Here is a 16,387-nt window from a genome sequence, read left to right on the forward strand (position 1 = left end):
TTCAGGGGACTATGACATCCATCCTTACCTGGGAATAACTAGGTAGGCCCCTCCCTACCAGAACAGTGTTCAGAGGAGACCTTCTATGACAGAGATTTAAATAAGATTCCAAGTCTCATAATAACCAAAATGTCCTGGTTTCAATTAAAAAAAGTCACTCATAACAAGAACCAGAAAGATCTCAGATTAAATGAAAAAAGATAATCAATAGATACCCACACCAAAATGACACATTAGAATTATCTGCTTAAGATTTTCAAGGAGTCATCATCGAATAATTTCAGTATACAATTAGAACATAACAGAAACAAATGAAAAAAAAATTAAGTTTCAGCAAAGAAATAGAAAGTCTTGGCAAAAAAATTGAAGATACAAAGAAGGGCTATACAGAAAATTTTGAAAGTGCAAAATACACCAAAATTAAAACTCAGTGGATGGGGTCAATGGCAGAATCAGAGGACAGAAGATGAGTGAACTTGAAAACAGAACAATAGAAATTACCCAATGTGAAGAAAAGAGAGAAAAAAAATGACGAGAACCTTGGAAACGTGATGCTATAACAAAAGATTTCACAGTTCTGTCAATGAATCCCAGGAGAGAAGGCAGACAGCTGAAAAAGGACTTGGAAAATAACAGCAGAAAACTTCCCAGACATGGCGAAAGACCCAAACTCACAGATTGAAGAAACTGACTGAATTCACAGAATAAACCCAAAGAAATCCATGCCAAAACACATCATAATTAAACTTCTGGAAATCAAAGACAAAGACAAAATCTTGAAAGCAACCAGAGTAAAATGACCCCTTACCTAGAGGGAAAAACAAGTTGAGCAACAGTGGACTTCTCATCAGAAACCATGAGGCCAGACGGAAGTGGCACCACACTTTCTGAGCTGAAAGAAAAGCTCTGTCTTCCCAGAATCTTACATCCAGCGACAATATCCTCTGGGAAGGAAGGGGAAGTCGACACATTCTCAGATGAAGGGAACTAAGAGAGTATGTCACCCTAAATAAATGGCTAAGGAAAGTTCTCTAAACAGAAAGGAAATGATATCGGAAGGAATCTTAGACATTAGGAAGGAAGAAATGACATAGAAAGCAAAAATATGGGTAAATAAAACAGACTTTCCTTCTTCTCTTGAATATTCTGCATTACGTTTGATGAATTGAAGCACCATAACAACACTGTCTGATGTGGTTCTAAACATATGTAGAGGAAATATTTGAGACAATTATACTGTAAATGGAGAGGGTGAAGGAATGTAAAAGGAGGTATGTTTCTGCACTTCACTTGAACTGGTAAAACGATGACACCAGTAGTTTGTGATAAGTTATGTGTATATAATGTCATACCTAGACAACCACTAAAAAGGCTAAAAACACAAAGAGCTATGATGAAAAAATACTATAAATAAATAAAAATGGAATTTTAATGTAGGCTTAAAAGCTCATAGAAAATCAGGAAACAGAAAGCAGAAAAATGAAAAAGAGGACAAAGAATAAAACAGTAGACTTAAGTCTTAATATATCAACAATTACATTAAATATAAATGATTTAAATATTCCAATTAGAAGACAGATTGTCAGAGTGGATTAAAAAAACAGGACCCAACTATATGCTCATTTACAAAAAACTCACTTCAAATATAATGAAATAGGTAGCCTGAAAATAAAAGGATGGAATAACATACATCATGTCAACACAATCAGACTAAAGCAGGAGGGCTATTGTTATCATCAGATAAGGTGGACACCAGAGCAAAGGAAACTACCAGAGGCAAAGACCGGCATTAAATCATGATGAAGGGTGATCCACCCAGAAGACACAGCAAGCTGAAATGTGTGTGTACCAAACAAGAGCTGCAAACTATGTGAACCAAAACCTGAAAATGGAAAGGAGAAACAGACAAACCCAAAATTATAGTTGGAGACTTCAACACCTTTCTCTTAATAACCGATTGAAAAAGTAAATGGAAAATCAGCAAGGAGAGAGAAGGAACACATTCTTTCCAAACGTCCATGGAACATATGCCAAGACAGATAATACACTGGATCATAACAAAAACCTCAACAAATTTAGGAGAATTGAAATCATACAGAACACATTCTGTGACCACAATGGAATCAAACAAGAAATCAATGACAGAAAGATAAAAGGAAAATTCTCAGAAACGAAACAACAAACTTTTAAATAATCCATGGGTTAAAGAGGAAACATCAAAGGATATAAAAAAATAGACTGAACTGAATGAAAATGAAAATACAACATATCAAAGCTTGTGGGACAGCTAAAGCAGTTCTGAGAAGGAAATTTAGAGCAGTAAATGCAGTCAGAAAAGAGAAAGTCTCTAATCAGTAATCTAAGCTCCAACTACAAGAACCTAGAAAAAGGAGGGGGGAGAAAACCAAATACAAAGAAACCAGAAGGAAAGACTAAAGAGCAGAAATCAATGAAATTAAAACAGCAAAACAAGAAAGTAAAACCAATAAACAAGGCGCTGGTTCTTTGAAAGGTTCAGTAACACTGACAAACCTCTAACAAGACTAACAAAGAAGACACAAATTATCAGTATCAGGAATGAAACAGTACAGACCTTGCAGATGTAAAAAGACAGAGAATACTAGGGACAACTCTAAACACACGTTGACAACTCAAATGAAATGAACCATCCCTACAACAACACAAACTGCCACTACTCAGCCAGTGTCAAACAGATAACTTGAATACCTTATGACTAGTAGGGAAATTGAATTAATAAATAAAAAGCTTCTGAAAAAGAAATCTTCAAACCCAGATGGTTTCGCTGGAAAATTCTACCCCATGTTTACACGTTAACAACAATTCTACACAATCTCTTCCAGCAAATAGAATAGGAGGGAAACTTCTCAACACATCTTATGAAGCCAGTATTACCTTGATACCAAGAGCAGACAAATATTCCTCATGAACACAGATGCAAAAGTATATACAGGTTTCCCCTGCTATCTGAAAGTTTGCTCTAGACTACTTGGCTTTTACAAAAGACCTACATTAGTACCTGTTCTCGTTAACTGAAAGAAATCCAAAGAGGATTTCTGCCTTTATTAAAAAAAGGTGAAAAGCAAAAATAGCATTCAATGTTTGTTTTGCAGTGAGCTGTTACAGAGGCAGCACAGAGCCCGAGCAGTGAGAGTGGTCCTGCCAAGCTCCTTTCCCAGGAACTACACTCAGCATCAAGCTGCCATAGTTTTGAACCATCTGTGAGGATCTGTGCTTTATCTCAATTTATTTTGGTAGGTTATTTTCTGGGTCTGAGAATGCAGATAAATTAATGGTAACTGATTTTTATATAAGTTAGTGCTAATTGCTCCTTCATTTTACACCATTTTGGCTTAAAAACGATTTCATAGGAACACTCTACTTTCTGATAGTAGGGGAAATCTGTATATAGATGCAGCAATATATAAAAACGAATTATATACCATGACCAAGTGAGGTGTATTCCAGTAATACAAAGTTGGTTCAGTATTTGACAATCGATCAATATAATTCAACATACTACCAGGTTAAATAAGAAATATCATCATCATATCAATAGACGCAGAAAAACTATCTGACAAAATTTAACACCTATTCATAATAAAAACTATCAAAAAAATAGGAATGGGGGAACTTCCTCAATTTGATAAAGAACATCTGCAAAAAAATCTATAGCTAATATTATACTTAATGGTGAGAGACTGAATGCTTTCTCCTTAAGATTAGGAACAAGGCAGAGATGTCCATTCCTAATGTTCTTATTCAACATAGTGCTGGAAGTTCCAGTGAGGGCAATGAGACAAAAAAGGAAATAAAAGGCACACAGATTGGAAAGGAGGAAATAATTGTTCCTGTTTTCAGATGAAATGATTGTCTACATAAAAATCCTAAGGAATATACAAAAAAAAAAGTCCTAGAATAAGTGAGCTCAGCAAGGTCACAGGATACAACATAAAAACAAAAATCAATCATATTTCTAGGTATTAGTGATGAATATGTGGACAGTAAAATTAAAAAAAAAGAAGAAATACTTATGTGTAAATCTAACCAAATGTGTACAGAACCTGTGTGATGAAAACTACAAAAAGTTAATGAAATCAAAGAAGATCTAAAAAAATGGGGAGACATACCATATTCATGGATTGGAAGGCAATATAGTAAAGATGTCAATTCTTTCTAAATTGATCTATAGTTTTAACACAACTCCTACCAAAAATGTCGGTCAGGTTTTTTATAAACATAGACAAACTTATTCTAAAACTTAGAAAGAAAAAGGCCCTGGAACAGCCAAAACAATTCTGAAAAAGGAAAATAAAGTTCAGCAGCTACAGTAATCAAGACTGTGGTACTGGTGGGGGGACAGACCCTACCAGACATAGATTCAAGGAAAAGAACATGGAGCCCAGAAATAGACCCACATGAATAAGTCCAATTGATTTTTGACCAAAAAAAAAAGAACTTTGACTTAAACTTCATATCTTATACGGAGATTAACTCAAAATGGATCATAGGGCTGGCCCTGTGGCCAAGTGGTTAAGTTTGCACACTCTGCTTTGGCAGCCCAGGGTTTCACCAGTCTGGATCCTGGGCGCGGACATGGCACCACTCATTAGGCCATGTTGAGGCGGCGTCCCATGTGCCACAACTAGAAGGACCCACAACAAAAATATAAAACTATGTACTGGGAGGATTTGGGGAGAAAAAGCAGAAAAAAAATGGATCATAGATTTAAATGTAAAAATGCAAAACTATAAAACCTTTAGAAAAATACATAGGAGAAAATTTTCAGGACCTACAGCTAAGGAAAGTTTTGACTTGACACTGAAAGCAAGATCCATAAAAGGGAAAACTGATGTTGTAGTTAATCAGAATTTAAAATTTGCTCTGCCAAAGACCCTATTAACCAAAGAACACAAACAACCCAAAGATCCTTCAATGAGTGAATGGTTAAAACAACTGTGGGACACCCAAGGAAAGAACGCTACTCAGTAACAAAAACAAACTATTGTTACAAACGGCTGGATGAAACTCTAGAAAATCATGCTGATTGAAAAACGCCAATTTCGGGGGCCGGCTCTGTGGCCGAGTGGTTAAGTTCGCATGCTCCGCTGCGGCGGCCCAGGGTTCGGATGCTGGGCGTGGACATGGCACCGCTCATCAGGCCATGTTGAGGCAGCGTCCCACATCCCACAATTAGAAGGACGTGCAACTAAGATATACAACTGGGTACGGGGGGGGTTTGGGGAGATAAAGCAGAAAAAAAAAAAAGAAAAACGCCAATTTCAAGACATTCCATATTGTGATTCCATTTGTACAACATTCTTGAAATGACAAAATTAGAAATGGAGAACAGGACAGTGATTGCCAGGGGTAGGGTGGAGGGGACGTGGGTGTGCTGCAGAAGAGCAGCAGGAAGGACCCTGGGGCAACGCACTGTTTACAAGATGTTACCACTGGGGGGAGCTGGCTGAAAGGTACACAGGACCTCTATTATTTCTTATAACTGTATATGAATCTACAATTACCTCAAAATAAAAAGTTTAATCAAAACTAGAGTCTCACAGATATTATGCGTAAGATGGAGGAAAAAGAGAACTTCTGAGAGATGCCTGGCATGGAAGGAGACTGGTCGCTGGGGAGAGCGACAACAGGCAGATGACCCCCAGCACCCCACTCTGGATTCCTCAAAGGTGCTCTGCCCAGAACCAAGGGTCATTAATATTCCTTACTTCATTAAATAAGTTTTTATCAACATTTCAATTGTCTTTCAAACATGGAAAGATCAAAAGGGAAATCTTGGAAAAAATGCCCAGGAAGCAGAATCTGAAAGAATCCAGAGTCCAGTTGAAGGCACAGCGCAGAATGTGGAGGAAAGGATGGGCCAACATGCAGAATGTAGTGTGGCCTCAGGTCCCTGCTGCCTACAGCAGGAGCTGGAGACGGCCTACACTAAAGACGGGAGCCCAGCAAAGCGATGGTGAGACACAGGTGAAGGTGACAATGCTCTTCAGAACACAAAATGGGCAGAGACAGAAATGACACGCTAAGTAGCGCTTCCTGTTGGTTAATAACTAAATGACAGGAAAAAGGTATTTCAAAACAATTAACAAACCACTTAACAGAGTTGTGTCAACTTTCCCCAAACTGCATGCTAGGAAAAGTTGCACATCCTGTTCAAATGAAGTCCTCAGCTCCAGAAAAGTGAAAGGCCCGATATTTCCATACCTCCTACTGTTAGCATTCGAAGTCGTTCCTTGAAAACTGCAAGATCTGAGAGGCAGAGTGGGGTGGCATGGGTGAGCGCAGAGGAAAAAGACAGGTGAGAGTTAGTTTAAAAAAAACCCCGAACACCCAAAACCCTACACCGTTACCGCAGTGATGGGTAGCACAAACACTGTCACACAGACACAGACACTGAAGGAGAACAGGGTGGGTTACGTGGTCTGAGAGTTACTTTGGTAAACATGGAAACTGCTCATAAACAGCTGGAATAGAGTGAATCTAAAGGAGGGAAAGGCCACTGCCCGACACTCAGAGAAGCCAGTGGGTGGCACGTCTGAGACCTCCTCACTTCCCCATCCCAAAGAAGTGGCTGACACACAGCTCTCCTGGGAAGACCAATCCACCCAATTGAGACTACTCTGGGATGAAAAAATGGGAAAAGAAAATGAAAAAGCCTAATTTTTAGTGTACCATTCCTCAGAACTGGTGGACCAGACCCTAAATCTGAAGATTCTGACGGATTCTAAAGAATGGAAGGTGGGTCTTGGTCTCCCAACACAAGAAGGCAGAACTACAATGGAGGAGCTCAGCTGCTGAGAACACAACCCAAGAATCACATGCACAGCCACATAATCCTTCTGCCCACGAGCTTTTCACTGCACCACATCTGGAAGATGTTAATCTGGACACACAAAATGCCTTCTCCTGACTCTGGTCGCCTGGGTGTGTGGGGCTGGGGAAGGGGGTCAGGGAGGTTCACAGTAACTGGATGCACAAGTGCCAATGGCCGAGTGGTCAGAGCACGGTCACCGTCACTGTGGCCACTCCCTGTGCAGGGAAAGCAGAGGAAGGCCAGCCGATACTTCCTTGGAAGTTGATGGCAAGAACTCTGACTCAGAGAGGACACAGGGACTCCTGGCTCTGGGGGTTAAGCTCTCTTCCTAACCTTGGGGACACAGCACATACAAAGACCTTAGAGCCAGTGGCTCTTAAGACAACAGAATATCCACGTTCTGCACAAAAGTGTGGATGCTTTGCTTAAAGCAAGGATAAAGAATCATCACTTTTCTCCTCAGAAAATCCTCAGAATCAAGACATAGGACCACAATAAGTGGCCATCGGCGCTGCCTGTGGAGCTCCTCCTAGCCTCAATGGGAGCTGCAAACGTACCACCTCTGTTAAAAAAATCTAAAGGCAATACGATAAAATGTTTACATTTGTTCATTTTGACTACTAGGTATGTGATGCTTTTATCTGTATTTTTCTACATTTCTAAAATAAAAGGTGAACGAAAGACACAAACCAAAGGAGAGTGAAAAGAGAACAGAAGGTATTCTGGTTATCACTTACAGAAAGCACACACCAGCACCCGAGCGCTTTAAAACATTTTAAAAAATTACTGCTTGATGAGTACAAGATGCTCTGCTGGAGAGACAAAGAGTGGGTGGGATCTGGCCATGGTGCTTCCAAGCGAAGCATAGGTGGCAAGAAGCAGGGACGAGATGTTAGGCCTGGGTGTGCCTCGGTCTCCCAGTTCCTGGGCAGCCAGGAGGGAGGACACCTCCTACAGGAGACAGACCCACCATGACCTGAGCTCGGCCCACCCTCCTGAGTCACTTAGGGAAAGGAACCTGATCCCAACTCTTCACTCAGTTGTCTGGTGGCACCACACGCCACACACAGCAGCCAATAAATGTTAAATGAACTGCTCTCTATCGCTCTGAAATTATGAAAGTTGATTAAAAATCAACTCTATTTTTAGCTCATTCTTCCCAGCCATCAAGGCAGCAAAACTTGACCGGGCAGACCCAGAGCGCTCTGGCGGTCAGGAGGAGGGGTGGTGAGACTTCATCCCTTACTGTGCTGGGAATGAACAAATTCATTTAAATAGCTAAAATTCTGTCATAATTTTGGACTTTTGAATTGGCTTTTTAACTACTTAACTCAAGTTCATTTCATAAGACTGACAATTTGCAAACACCAAACACCAATGATAAACAGGAGAAGTTTCACGCTTTCCTCCCTTCTATTTTTAGAATTTATGTTTTGAGTTCTCCTTTAATTATGTTTGAAGTAAACTTCAATCATTTTTGTCACTGTGGGCAGTTATACTATAGAATTTATACAGAAACCACAGATGATGACATTTTAAAATTGGAATCTAATTCAAACGCTGCACTTGAAAGACAACAGGAAAACTGAGGACAAGAGTTAATGGGAACTTTCTCCAAGTCACCAAATCAGTCAAGGGCAGCTCAGCTTGGGCCAGAAAGAAGAGACTGCCCAGTGCCCTCTCCCTACCCCAACAGAGTAAGACCTGGATGCCAGCACAGAACACTGGCCCCAAGGCAAAACAGCGCCCAGACTCAGCTATGTCTGCTGTCAAGTTGGTTCTAGTTAAGATGGCGATGACCCCATGGGTCTCTCTATCTGGACCTTTCTGTCAGTAGCCACACCTTGAACCTTCTTTCGGGCCGACCAGGAAAGGCCTTGCTAGGAAACCTGATCCAGTCCTGAGACCAGAGTCCGGCCTTCCCAGGGACATGTGGTGGAACGTGTGCCCAGGCATCTCATGCTGGAGCTCCCAACCCTCCTCCATGGGAGGTGGGGTTGATAGTACAACCTGGCACAAACTAAGATGCGCTTCTGGGGTCCACCTGGAACCTGGCCCCAGACATAACACGTCCTGGGAAATGGTATCCAGTTCCTAGCAATCACCCACACACTTATGGAACATAACCCACATCTAATTGAGAAACTGTCCCAACGTTAAAGTTTTAATTAAGATAATCACTAACGCCCCCATCTCAACAATACTCCTGCTACATTCACAGTATGTTCCATGTGTACACAATGTCTGACAGTAATCCTGATGTCCCAGGAGTATCCAGGAGCTCTGTGTGTCTGCCGAGTCTGCTGTGACAGGTAAGAGTCTACCTGTTAATTATCCCTCCATCTGTTACTCCAGGGGCCAGGAGAACTGCGATGTTAGGATAGAGGCTCTAGGCAACATTTCCTGGCCTTCTCAAAGTTGGTCAGAAAGATCAAGAACTCAGCAGAAACTATTTCACATATTCCACTTTATTTAACCAATTCTGGGTGGACATAGCCCTGTTCACACTGCAGACCAGCATCGGCCACCCTTGGGAACAGCTTCCTGCCCTCACTCATGGCTGGCACCTACCCAGCACTGCCCTGCCACCCCTTGTGCTTCTCTAACAACAGCAGAATGTGCTCTCAAAGGTATGGGTATGAGCATCCCCTGAGCGTCTGTTTCCCCACAAGAGAATGGAGAAGCTGTGCCTGCATCTGCAGGGAAAGGGGAAGGGCAGCTCAGAGGAGGCATTAGAGGGACCCAAGCTTGGGGAAGGCTGCTGTGTGACTCAGAATACCACTACAGTTAGTCACTTAGCCCAGACCTACACGCGGCCACACAGTCCATCCTGCTTTGGCAGGTTCCTGCACCAGAGCTACAATGCTTCCTCATCACTTGGGTTGCTGACCAGTCTTCACCACCACCTAACTCCTGTGTGACCCTGGACTATTTGCTCAATCTCTCAGTTTTGAATTTATCTCACTACCATAGAGTCCCACAGCTACTTATCTCAAAAGATTGATAATCATCACACTAGCTCGCACCTTCATGGAGCTGAGTAAGCTCCAGGCACTATTCTAAGAAGTTCATATAACTTTGAAAACAACCTTACAGATGAGGTGATGGAAGCACACAGCTAGTTCTGGCAGAGCTGGGACTCCCACCTAGGGAGCCGGCTCCAGAGACCAGGCCCTGAGGTTAGGATGAGAAGATGGGTATAAGAGTGCTCTAGGAACTGTCCATTGTCCAGGAACAAAGTGGTGATGTCAGACTAGCTGTGTTTTGAAGACCTGCACACATCAAATTCATGACCAATTTCCTACAGATTCAAATATACATGGTTTACACTATTTCCATTCTCTCTTTCTAAAGAAAGAACTTATCACAACTTTTATGCCACACTATCTCAAATCCTCCAGATGAAAATGCACTTTTTGCCACAAAAGGGGGGCTGCTCCCTGACTTTCTCCTAGTGGTTCTGAAGGGCTCCCAGTCAGAGGAGGCAGCGTCTCTTTCTCAGATGAGTGTAGGAAGCTCTGAGCTCCTCTGTGTGTGTCTCCTGGTTTATCATGTCCTCTTGCTTGCTCACCCTCACCATGTTGATGCTAAACCTCACAGACGCACAAACACTTGGGGACACTACTCCAGAGTGGAATGTAAGACAAGGCTGACAGGGCCTAGAAACAACAATGGAGGCCCTGCCTCTGCCTCTGACAAGAGCTGTGAATGAGGAGCTGGGCAGTGTCAACAGGCCTGGGATTTCTCACCCTTCACAGACTAGCTGGGTTGGGACTGCCTGGCGGACTTCCAAGAAACCTTGGCTGCGGCTCTGTCCTGACCTGACCAGCCTCAAGCAGGACAGAAGAGAGCCTTAGGCCTCCCAGGTATGAGAGCTGAGAACCACCAAAAAAGGTCTGTTTTGATATCAAGAAACTGGCCACCACGGATGCCACTGGGAGAGGAACTGGGGAGAAGCAGTTTCGGGAAAGACAGGGGGATCCTCACCTCCTCTGCACCTTTCTTCTAGCGCACTATGGAACACAAACCTCTGAGGCCCGTGCCTGGGATGGCTTGGTGGTCAGCGCCCTTCTCTGGATAGATGGCCCCAGGCACGCAGGTCTCCCAGGTGGGCCATCTTGCCCTAAAGCTCCTGGAGGGGACTCCCTGCAGGGGTGCGGGCCCTGAGCCCCTCTCCTAAGGAGGACTCAGGGTGCTGAGGGGGCTTCAGGACAGGTGAGCACAGGCTGTGTCGTTGGGCCTGGGTGCTACAGGGGCTAAGTGGGGAGGAACAGGAAAGAGGCTCCAAGTGCCCTGGAGACACTGCAAAGAGAAGCCTACTTCTTCAGAGCACAGAGTTGTCACCACCGAATAAAGTAGCAGGATTTAACTGAGGCCTTGTCTACAATCTGAATTGGCTCTATTCAATCATATCCAGGAGGGTTTCTCGAATCTTTCTTCCTAAAACTGCTAAAGGGCAGGTACAAAGTGGAGGAAACTCTGTATTATCTACAAGCATTTCTGAAGTGAAGACAGAGCAATGACAAACTGCTAACAATGGTCCCAGAACCAACAGTGTTTGAAAACTAGCCTTACCTGACTAGTGTCTGACCCTCCATGTCATACTCTGGTAATGCCCTTAAGGGCATGTGGGTATTACAGAGCGTTAGAGACCGTTATTTAGAGGAGGCGAATTTTGTCTCCTCTCAAAGAGCAGAATTAGGCAGGTAGGTGATCATCAGTTTTGTTAGCATGCATAGGGTTTCTTGTGAACAATGTGGCCATTTCAAAATTAGTCACATCATCATCTCTTTAGCAAGGTTAGCAGCACGGTCACTTAGAGCAGATTAACTAGAGAGCGCAGCTGTAGGTGCGAGCCCAGCCACGCCCTGCGCCTCATGACAGCAGCGGAGGGGTGCAGGCAAGTGTGACAACAACTGCCTGGGCGCTGCACATGCGCCTCCCTGCACGCCAGGGACGCCTTCCAAAGTTTCCTCAGTGTGATCACGGGCATTTAACAATCCAGACACCCAACTGCACAACTTGCTCTGGAATTCACCCTGTCAATGGCAGGGCACACCGTGCTTCAGAGAGGACAGCGTGTGACAACAGTTTTGAGCAAGGCCTCATCTGGGCAGAGGCAGCACTGCACTGAGATTTGGAAATGAAGCCAGAAGAGCTAGTTTCTGGAATATCTTCTGACCCGCCTGCCCAGGTAGGTCATCTTTTTCTCTGTGCCACAGACCTTTTCTGCCCCAAATTTTACTTTCCAATTTTGAGACTTAGAGAATTGAGCTCATACAATCTGGCTGAAAAGCTGGGATAAAAATAACTTGTCCAAACCACACTAAGGCTGCATTACCGATAAATTTCAAGTGATCAGAACGAAGGAAACTTAAGAGTCTTTCCCTTCCGTCTGTGGACATCCTGGCTATCACAAGCTGTGACACAGAGAGGAGCTAAGTAGCGCAGCGCTGACAGCTCTCAGACCCTCACCAAGTTTGTCTGTGGATGAGATAATATCAGCGGGCACGGAGGAGTCCAGATCAGCATCCAAAATTCCCAGGGGGTCCAGCTGTGCTACATGGTGCCCTCGTATCTACGAATGGGCCAGCGATGGAGAGGGAAGGACACACACAAAAGGACAGGAGAAAAAAAAGAGGGAAGGGGTAAAAAAAAGTAAAATTACATTAAAATTACTGTTTACAGATTAATTCTCACCCACGTTTGAAGAAACAGTTACTGGAGCATCATCAAAATTTACACAACTAATTCCGAGAGGATCAAGTTTTGCAATGTGGTGACCCCTGACCTGGAAGCAATAATACAAGCAATTGTTAAGCAGGTTCCGCAGGCTGTGGGGGGCGGGGGGTAAAAATTACACTTGGTCAGACTTTTCCCTGAGAACACCAATGAACCCAAATAACAAAATTAGTTTTAAAAAGCCTTGGAATATTTTATTTTAAAAGCACTATCATGCATAAGTGCACTTTTGTAAAAAAGGGAAAAACTTATTAGGTTATGATAAACTTCGCAGTCTACAAGGATCCATTTCTTGGGATCCTTACACAGTTTGGGATATGCTTGGGACTCTCACTCCAGCGTGAACATAAACTGTCCCTGAGGAGAAGGGAAGGTGCCAGTGTTGGCACAGGTATGGGGTGGGGCGGAGATATGCCATCTTATCCACAGGGCTGTCCTGCTAAGTGGTCAGGGTCCAGTGGGCAGAACAAAAGACAGCTACAACAGGGACGTCAGCATCGGGTCTGAACTGTTTAAAAAACAAAAACAGAAAGAAATCCCTACCAATTTTAAGTTTTTTTAAGTCTTGGATATTTTATTGACAATCTCTTGCTAGCAATTTGAGAAGGGGAATGGCTGCTAAGAGGTCACTGAAAGACCAGCTGATGTTACTGAGGCTGAATGAGTGTGGGCAATGGTCAGAACATACTCCCTGTGCCTCTTTCCTCCAGAAAAGTCCACTGTGAACAGCACTTGAGAGCACACGGCCCTGTTACTTAACACAGCTCCATGTGTCTCCTTTCATTTGCCTTGGGGGGAGAGCCTGACTTGCCAGGCTCCAGCAGGACGGACCCACCACCCTCCCTATGCTACCTATCCCAACAGCTGTGGCGCCTGGCCTGCACGGCCTCTCCAGGAAACAAAGTGTTAGAGAGAGGAGAACTGGGTGTGATTCCCCTGCCATGTAGCAGTGATGCAAGAAGAGGCAGCAGGGGAACCTAGATCCCCAGGGCTGCCAGAAGCAATGCTCCAGGCCTGATTTCTCCTCTTCTCCCCAGAACTACTCACAGACCAGGTGTTAAGGTCTGAATTTTGGGCTCTTCCCCATGCCAGGTGCACATCCTGGGAGAGGCTTCTGGGCTCTGAGAAAGGCTGGGGGAGCCCCGTTCTGTCCAACCCTTCTCTGATGGGGCTGACCACTAACTGGAATGCTCTTGGAGAGACTGCCCCTGCCTCTCACCCCTCTAAGGCTCAGCTGCCCCTCCCTTGCCTCCTCCTGTTTCCGTGGGCTCTGCTTCTGTCCCCAAACTCTAAAGGTTCATTTTTTCTTATTGTATTTGGGCGTAAGCAACTGATAAGGTAACAGTGCTTCAGGGAGCAGCACGCCCCTCCCCGTCACTAGCACTTCCCCTGATGCCCAGGTGCTGACTGCCTTTCCTTGCCCACACATCTTTCATGCCAACTTATGGAATGAAACAAGGAGCTATTTCCAGAGCAGGTACTAAAGGTAGCACAGGATTTGCTCAAACAGGGTGCGACTGTCCTGGCTCCTTTTCTCTTGTCAAATTTCCTTTTTGCCTCCCTAGGACCCAGGGCAGGGAGAGAGCGCCTCATGCTTGGGTGGGGGGAGGTGAGACAGCATTCACTCAGGAGGCCAGTCAGTGTGGCACCAGCTCTCACGGCTGGACTGCCAGCTGCTGCCGCCACCGCCTTACCTGGTAGGCCCTGATGAGAGACTGCACCGCCAAGTGATCCTCCACCAGCTTGTCCACATTGGGCTGGGCTCCCACCAGGGGCTGCGCTCGGGCCAAGGCAGACAGGGAGCCTGGGCTCAGGGGGAGTGGGCTCTGGTAGGCGGTGCCCGGGGGTGCTCCGGCATTGGTGTTTCGGAAAAAAATGTCCCATGACTGAAGGCAAAGAAGGAACACACGTGTTACTGCACTGCTCACCTAGGGCCTAGGACTTATTTTTTAGCCAAAAGAACTGTTCTTGGCAGGCAAGTCACGTCGGTTATATTTGTCTACCAGCAGGCTGGTTGGGCTGACTTCCTCCTACTCTGGACAGCCCACTTCGACCTCCAAAGAGTGGGTCTCCCAAAGTGGAGCCCCTGCTTCCATTATTCTTTCAGGATGCGCCTTCTTACCTCCACTCCTATGATGCAGATGCCCTGTGGCAGCCCTTCCATTAAAACCCCAAAAGCACAAGGCCAAGCAGCTCTGAGGCACTTCCATATGCTGACTGCTTCCACGGCGGGCAGCCCAGAAGGCAGGGGAACAGAAGTTCTCCTGTCCTATCTGTCTCCCGGCCTGGTTATCTTGGCTTTCCTGTCTACAGGTCTGCAGCCACCCCAGATCCTCAAACCCTGCCTAAGGGGTACTGAGTGGACCCAGAGCCTCTCTTAAGACCCAAGAGGCTCAGCACAGCCTTTGGGCCTAGGCCTGCCTTGTGCATGCTCTTCCTCCCTGGACAAAAAGCCAGAGCGGGGCCTTTGTGTAAGAGGCAGCTCTGGGCTTGGACCTGTGAAGTATGAAGCGTTCCCTACCGACCTCAAGAGAAATAGTCCTGTGTCACAGAACAACATACTGGTCAAGGACAGACCACATAGAGGAAGGAGGTCCCATGAAATTAGTACCATAGAGCCTGGGTGTGTAGTAGGCTGTACCACCTAGATTTGTGTAAGTACACTCTGTGATGTTCGCACAATGAGATCACCTAATGACGCATTTCTCAGAACGTGTCCTCGTAAGCGAGGCACAGCTATAGTCTTGTCTGCACCTCAGGAGGGCGACTGGGAGCTAAGGGCTCAGGGTGTGTGGTGAGGCAGGACTTTGAATCGGAGCTCTGAGATCTTGGCAAGTTACTTCACCTCCTGTGCTCAGTTTTTTCATATGTAAGATGAGGACTCAATTCTATATTCTTCATAGGTCTGTGGGAAAGACTAAATCACGTAGTGAAGGGCACTCAGCACACCATTGGGTAGGCAATAAGAATTCGATTGGCACTACTATTGGTTTCAATCTCCTTCGTGCTAATGTGAACTAACTCATTTACTTCTTTTCCTACTCTTTTTGGTTATTTCATGTTTGGTTCAACATATAATTTTTTTTTTTTTTTGAGGAAGATTAGCCCTGAGCTAACATCTGCCACCAATTCTCCTCTTTTTGCTGAGGAAGACTGGCCCTGAGCTAACATCCATGCCCATCTTCTTCTACTTTATATGTGGGACGCCTACCACAGCATGGCTTGCCAAACGGTGCCACGTCCGCACCCAGGATCCCAATGGGCGAACCTCGGGCTGCCAAAGCGGAAAGTGCGAACTTAACTGCTGTGCCACCGGGCCGGCCCCTCAATTTATAATTTTTATAGACACCATGAGGCTACAATAGTTTATTCATCCCATACAAAGATGAGTTTTTTTAAAAAAATATTTTGAAGGTCAGAAAAATAAGATTCCTCTGCAAAAAAAAAAAATCCACCAAAACTCAAAACCAGAAAGTTTAGAAATATAAAAACATTGTCTTTCTTCTCTGCCATACATTTTCCAGTTTCCAAGATTCTTCCATCAATAAACTGATTAGACTTCTTGAAAAATCTGGAGAGGAGAAACTTCACTAGATTTCTGTGTTCGCCTTCCTAGTAAGTGCTACCAAGATGCTATGCAGATGTGCTCACTGGGGCTCAGACAGGTACTGAATGGGTTTGTCCCTGTCTGGACAGAAATCAGAGATGGGTCCTTAAGGTCTCCTGGCTTTTCAGGTGGGCTCTTTTCAATGCTGTCCGAGGCACAGACGTACCTGACTCTGATGGTTCCCC

General features: G+C 44.6%; 1 protein-coding gene across 4 annotated transcripts in view; it reads right to left on the bottom strand.

Moving 5' to 3' along the window:
- OGDH (oxoglutarate dehydrogenase) overlaps nucleotides 1-16,387 on the bottom strand; it is an 82,429-nt gene that overhangs the window by 38,990 nt on the left and 27,052 nt on the right. The window contains exons 3-5 of one of the 4 annotated variants that reach the window (XM_014828270.3): nucleotides 14,290-14,481; nucleotides 12,329-12,431; nucleotides 6,244-6,288 (exon numbers count right to left, since the gene is read on the bottom strand). In XM_014828270.3, the coding sequence (XP_014683756.1) occupies nucleotides 6,244-6,288; nucleotides 12,329-12,431; nucleotides 14,290-14,481 (340 nt within the window). Of the gene's footprint in view, nucleotides 1-6,243; nucleotides 6,289-12,328; nucleotides 12,432-12,553; nucleotides 12,645-14,289; nucleotides 14,482-16,387 lie in introns of all 4 variants that reach the window. The other 3 variants (XM_014828271.3, XM_014828272.3, XM_014828273.3) reach the window with 3 other exon arrangements.

This window comes from Equus asinus, chromosome 1 (assembly GCF_041296235.1).
Source record: "Equus asinus isolate D_3611 breed Donkey chromosome 1, EquAss-T2T_v2, whole genome shotgun sequence".
Lineage (NCBI taxonomy): Eukaryota > Metazoa > Chordata > Mammalia > Perissodactyla > Equidae > Equus > Equus asinus.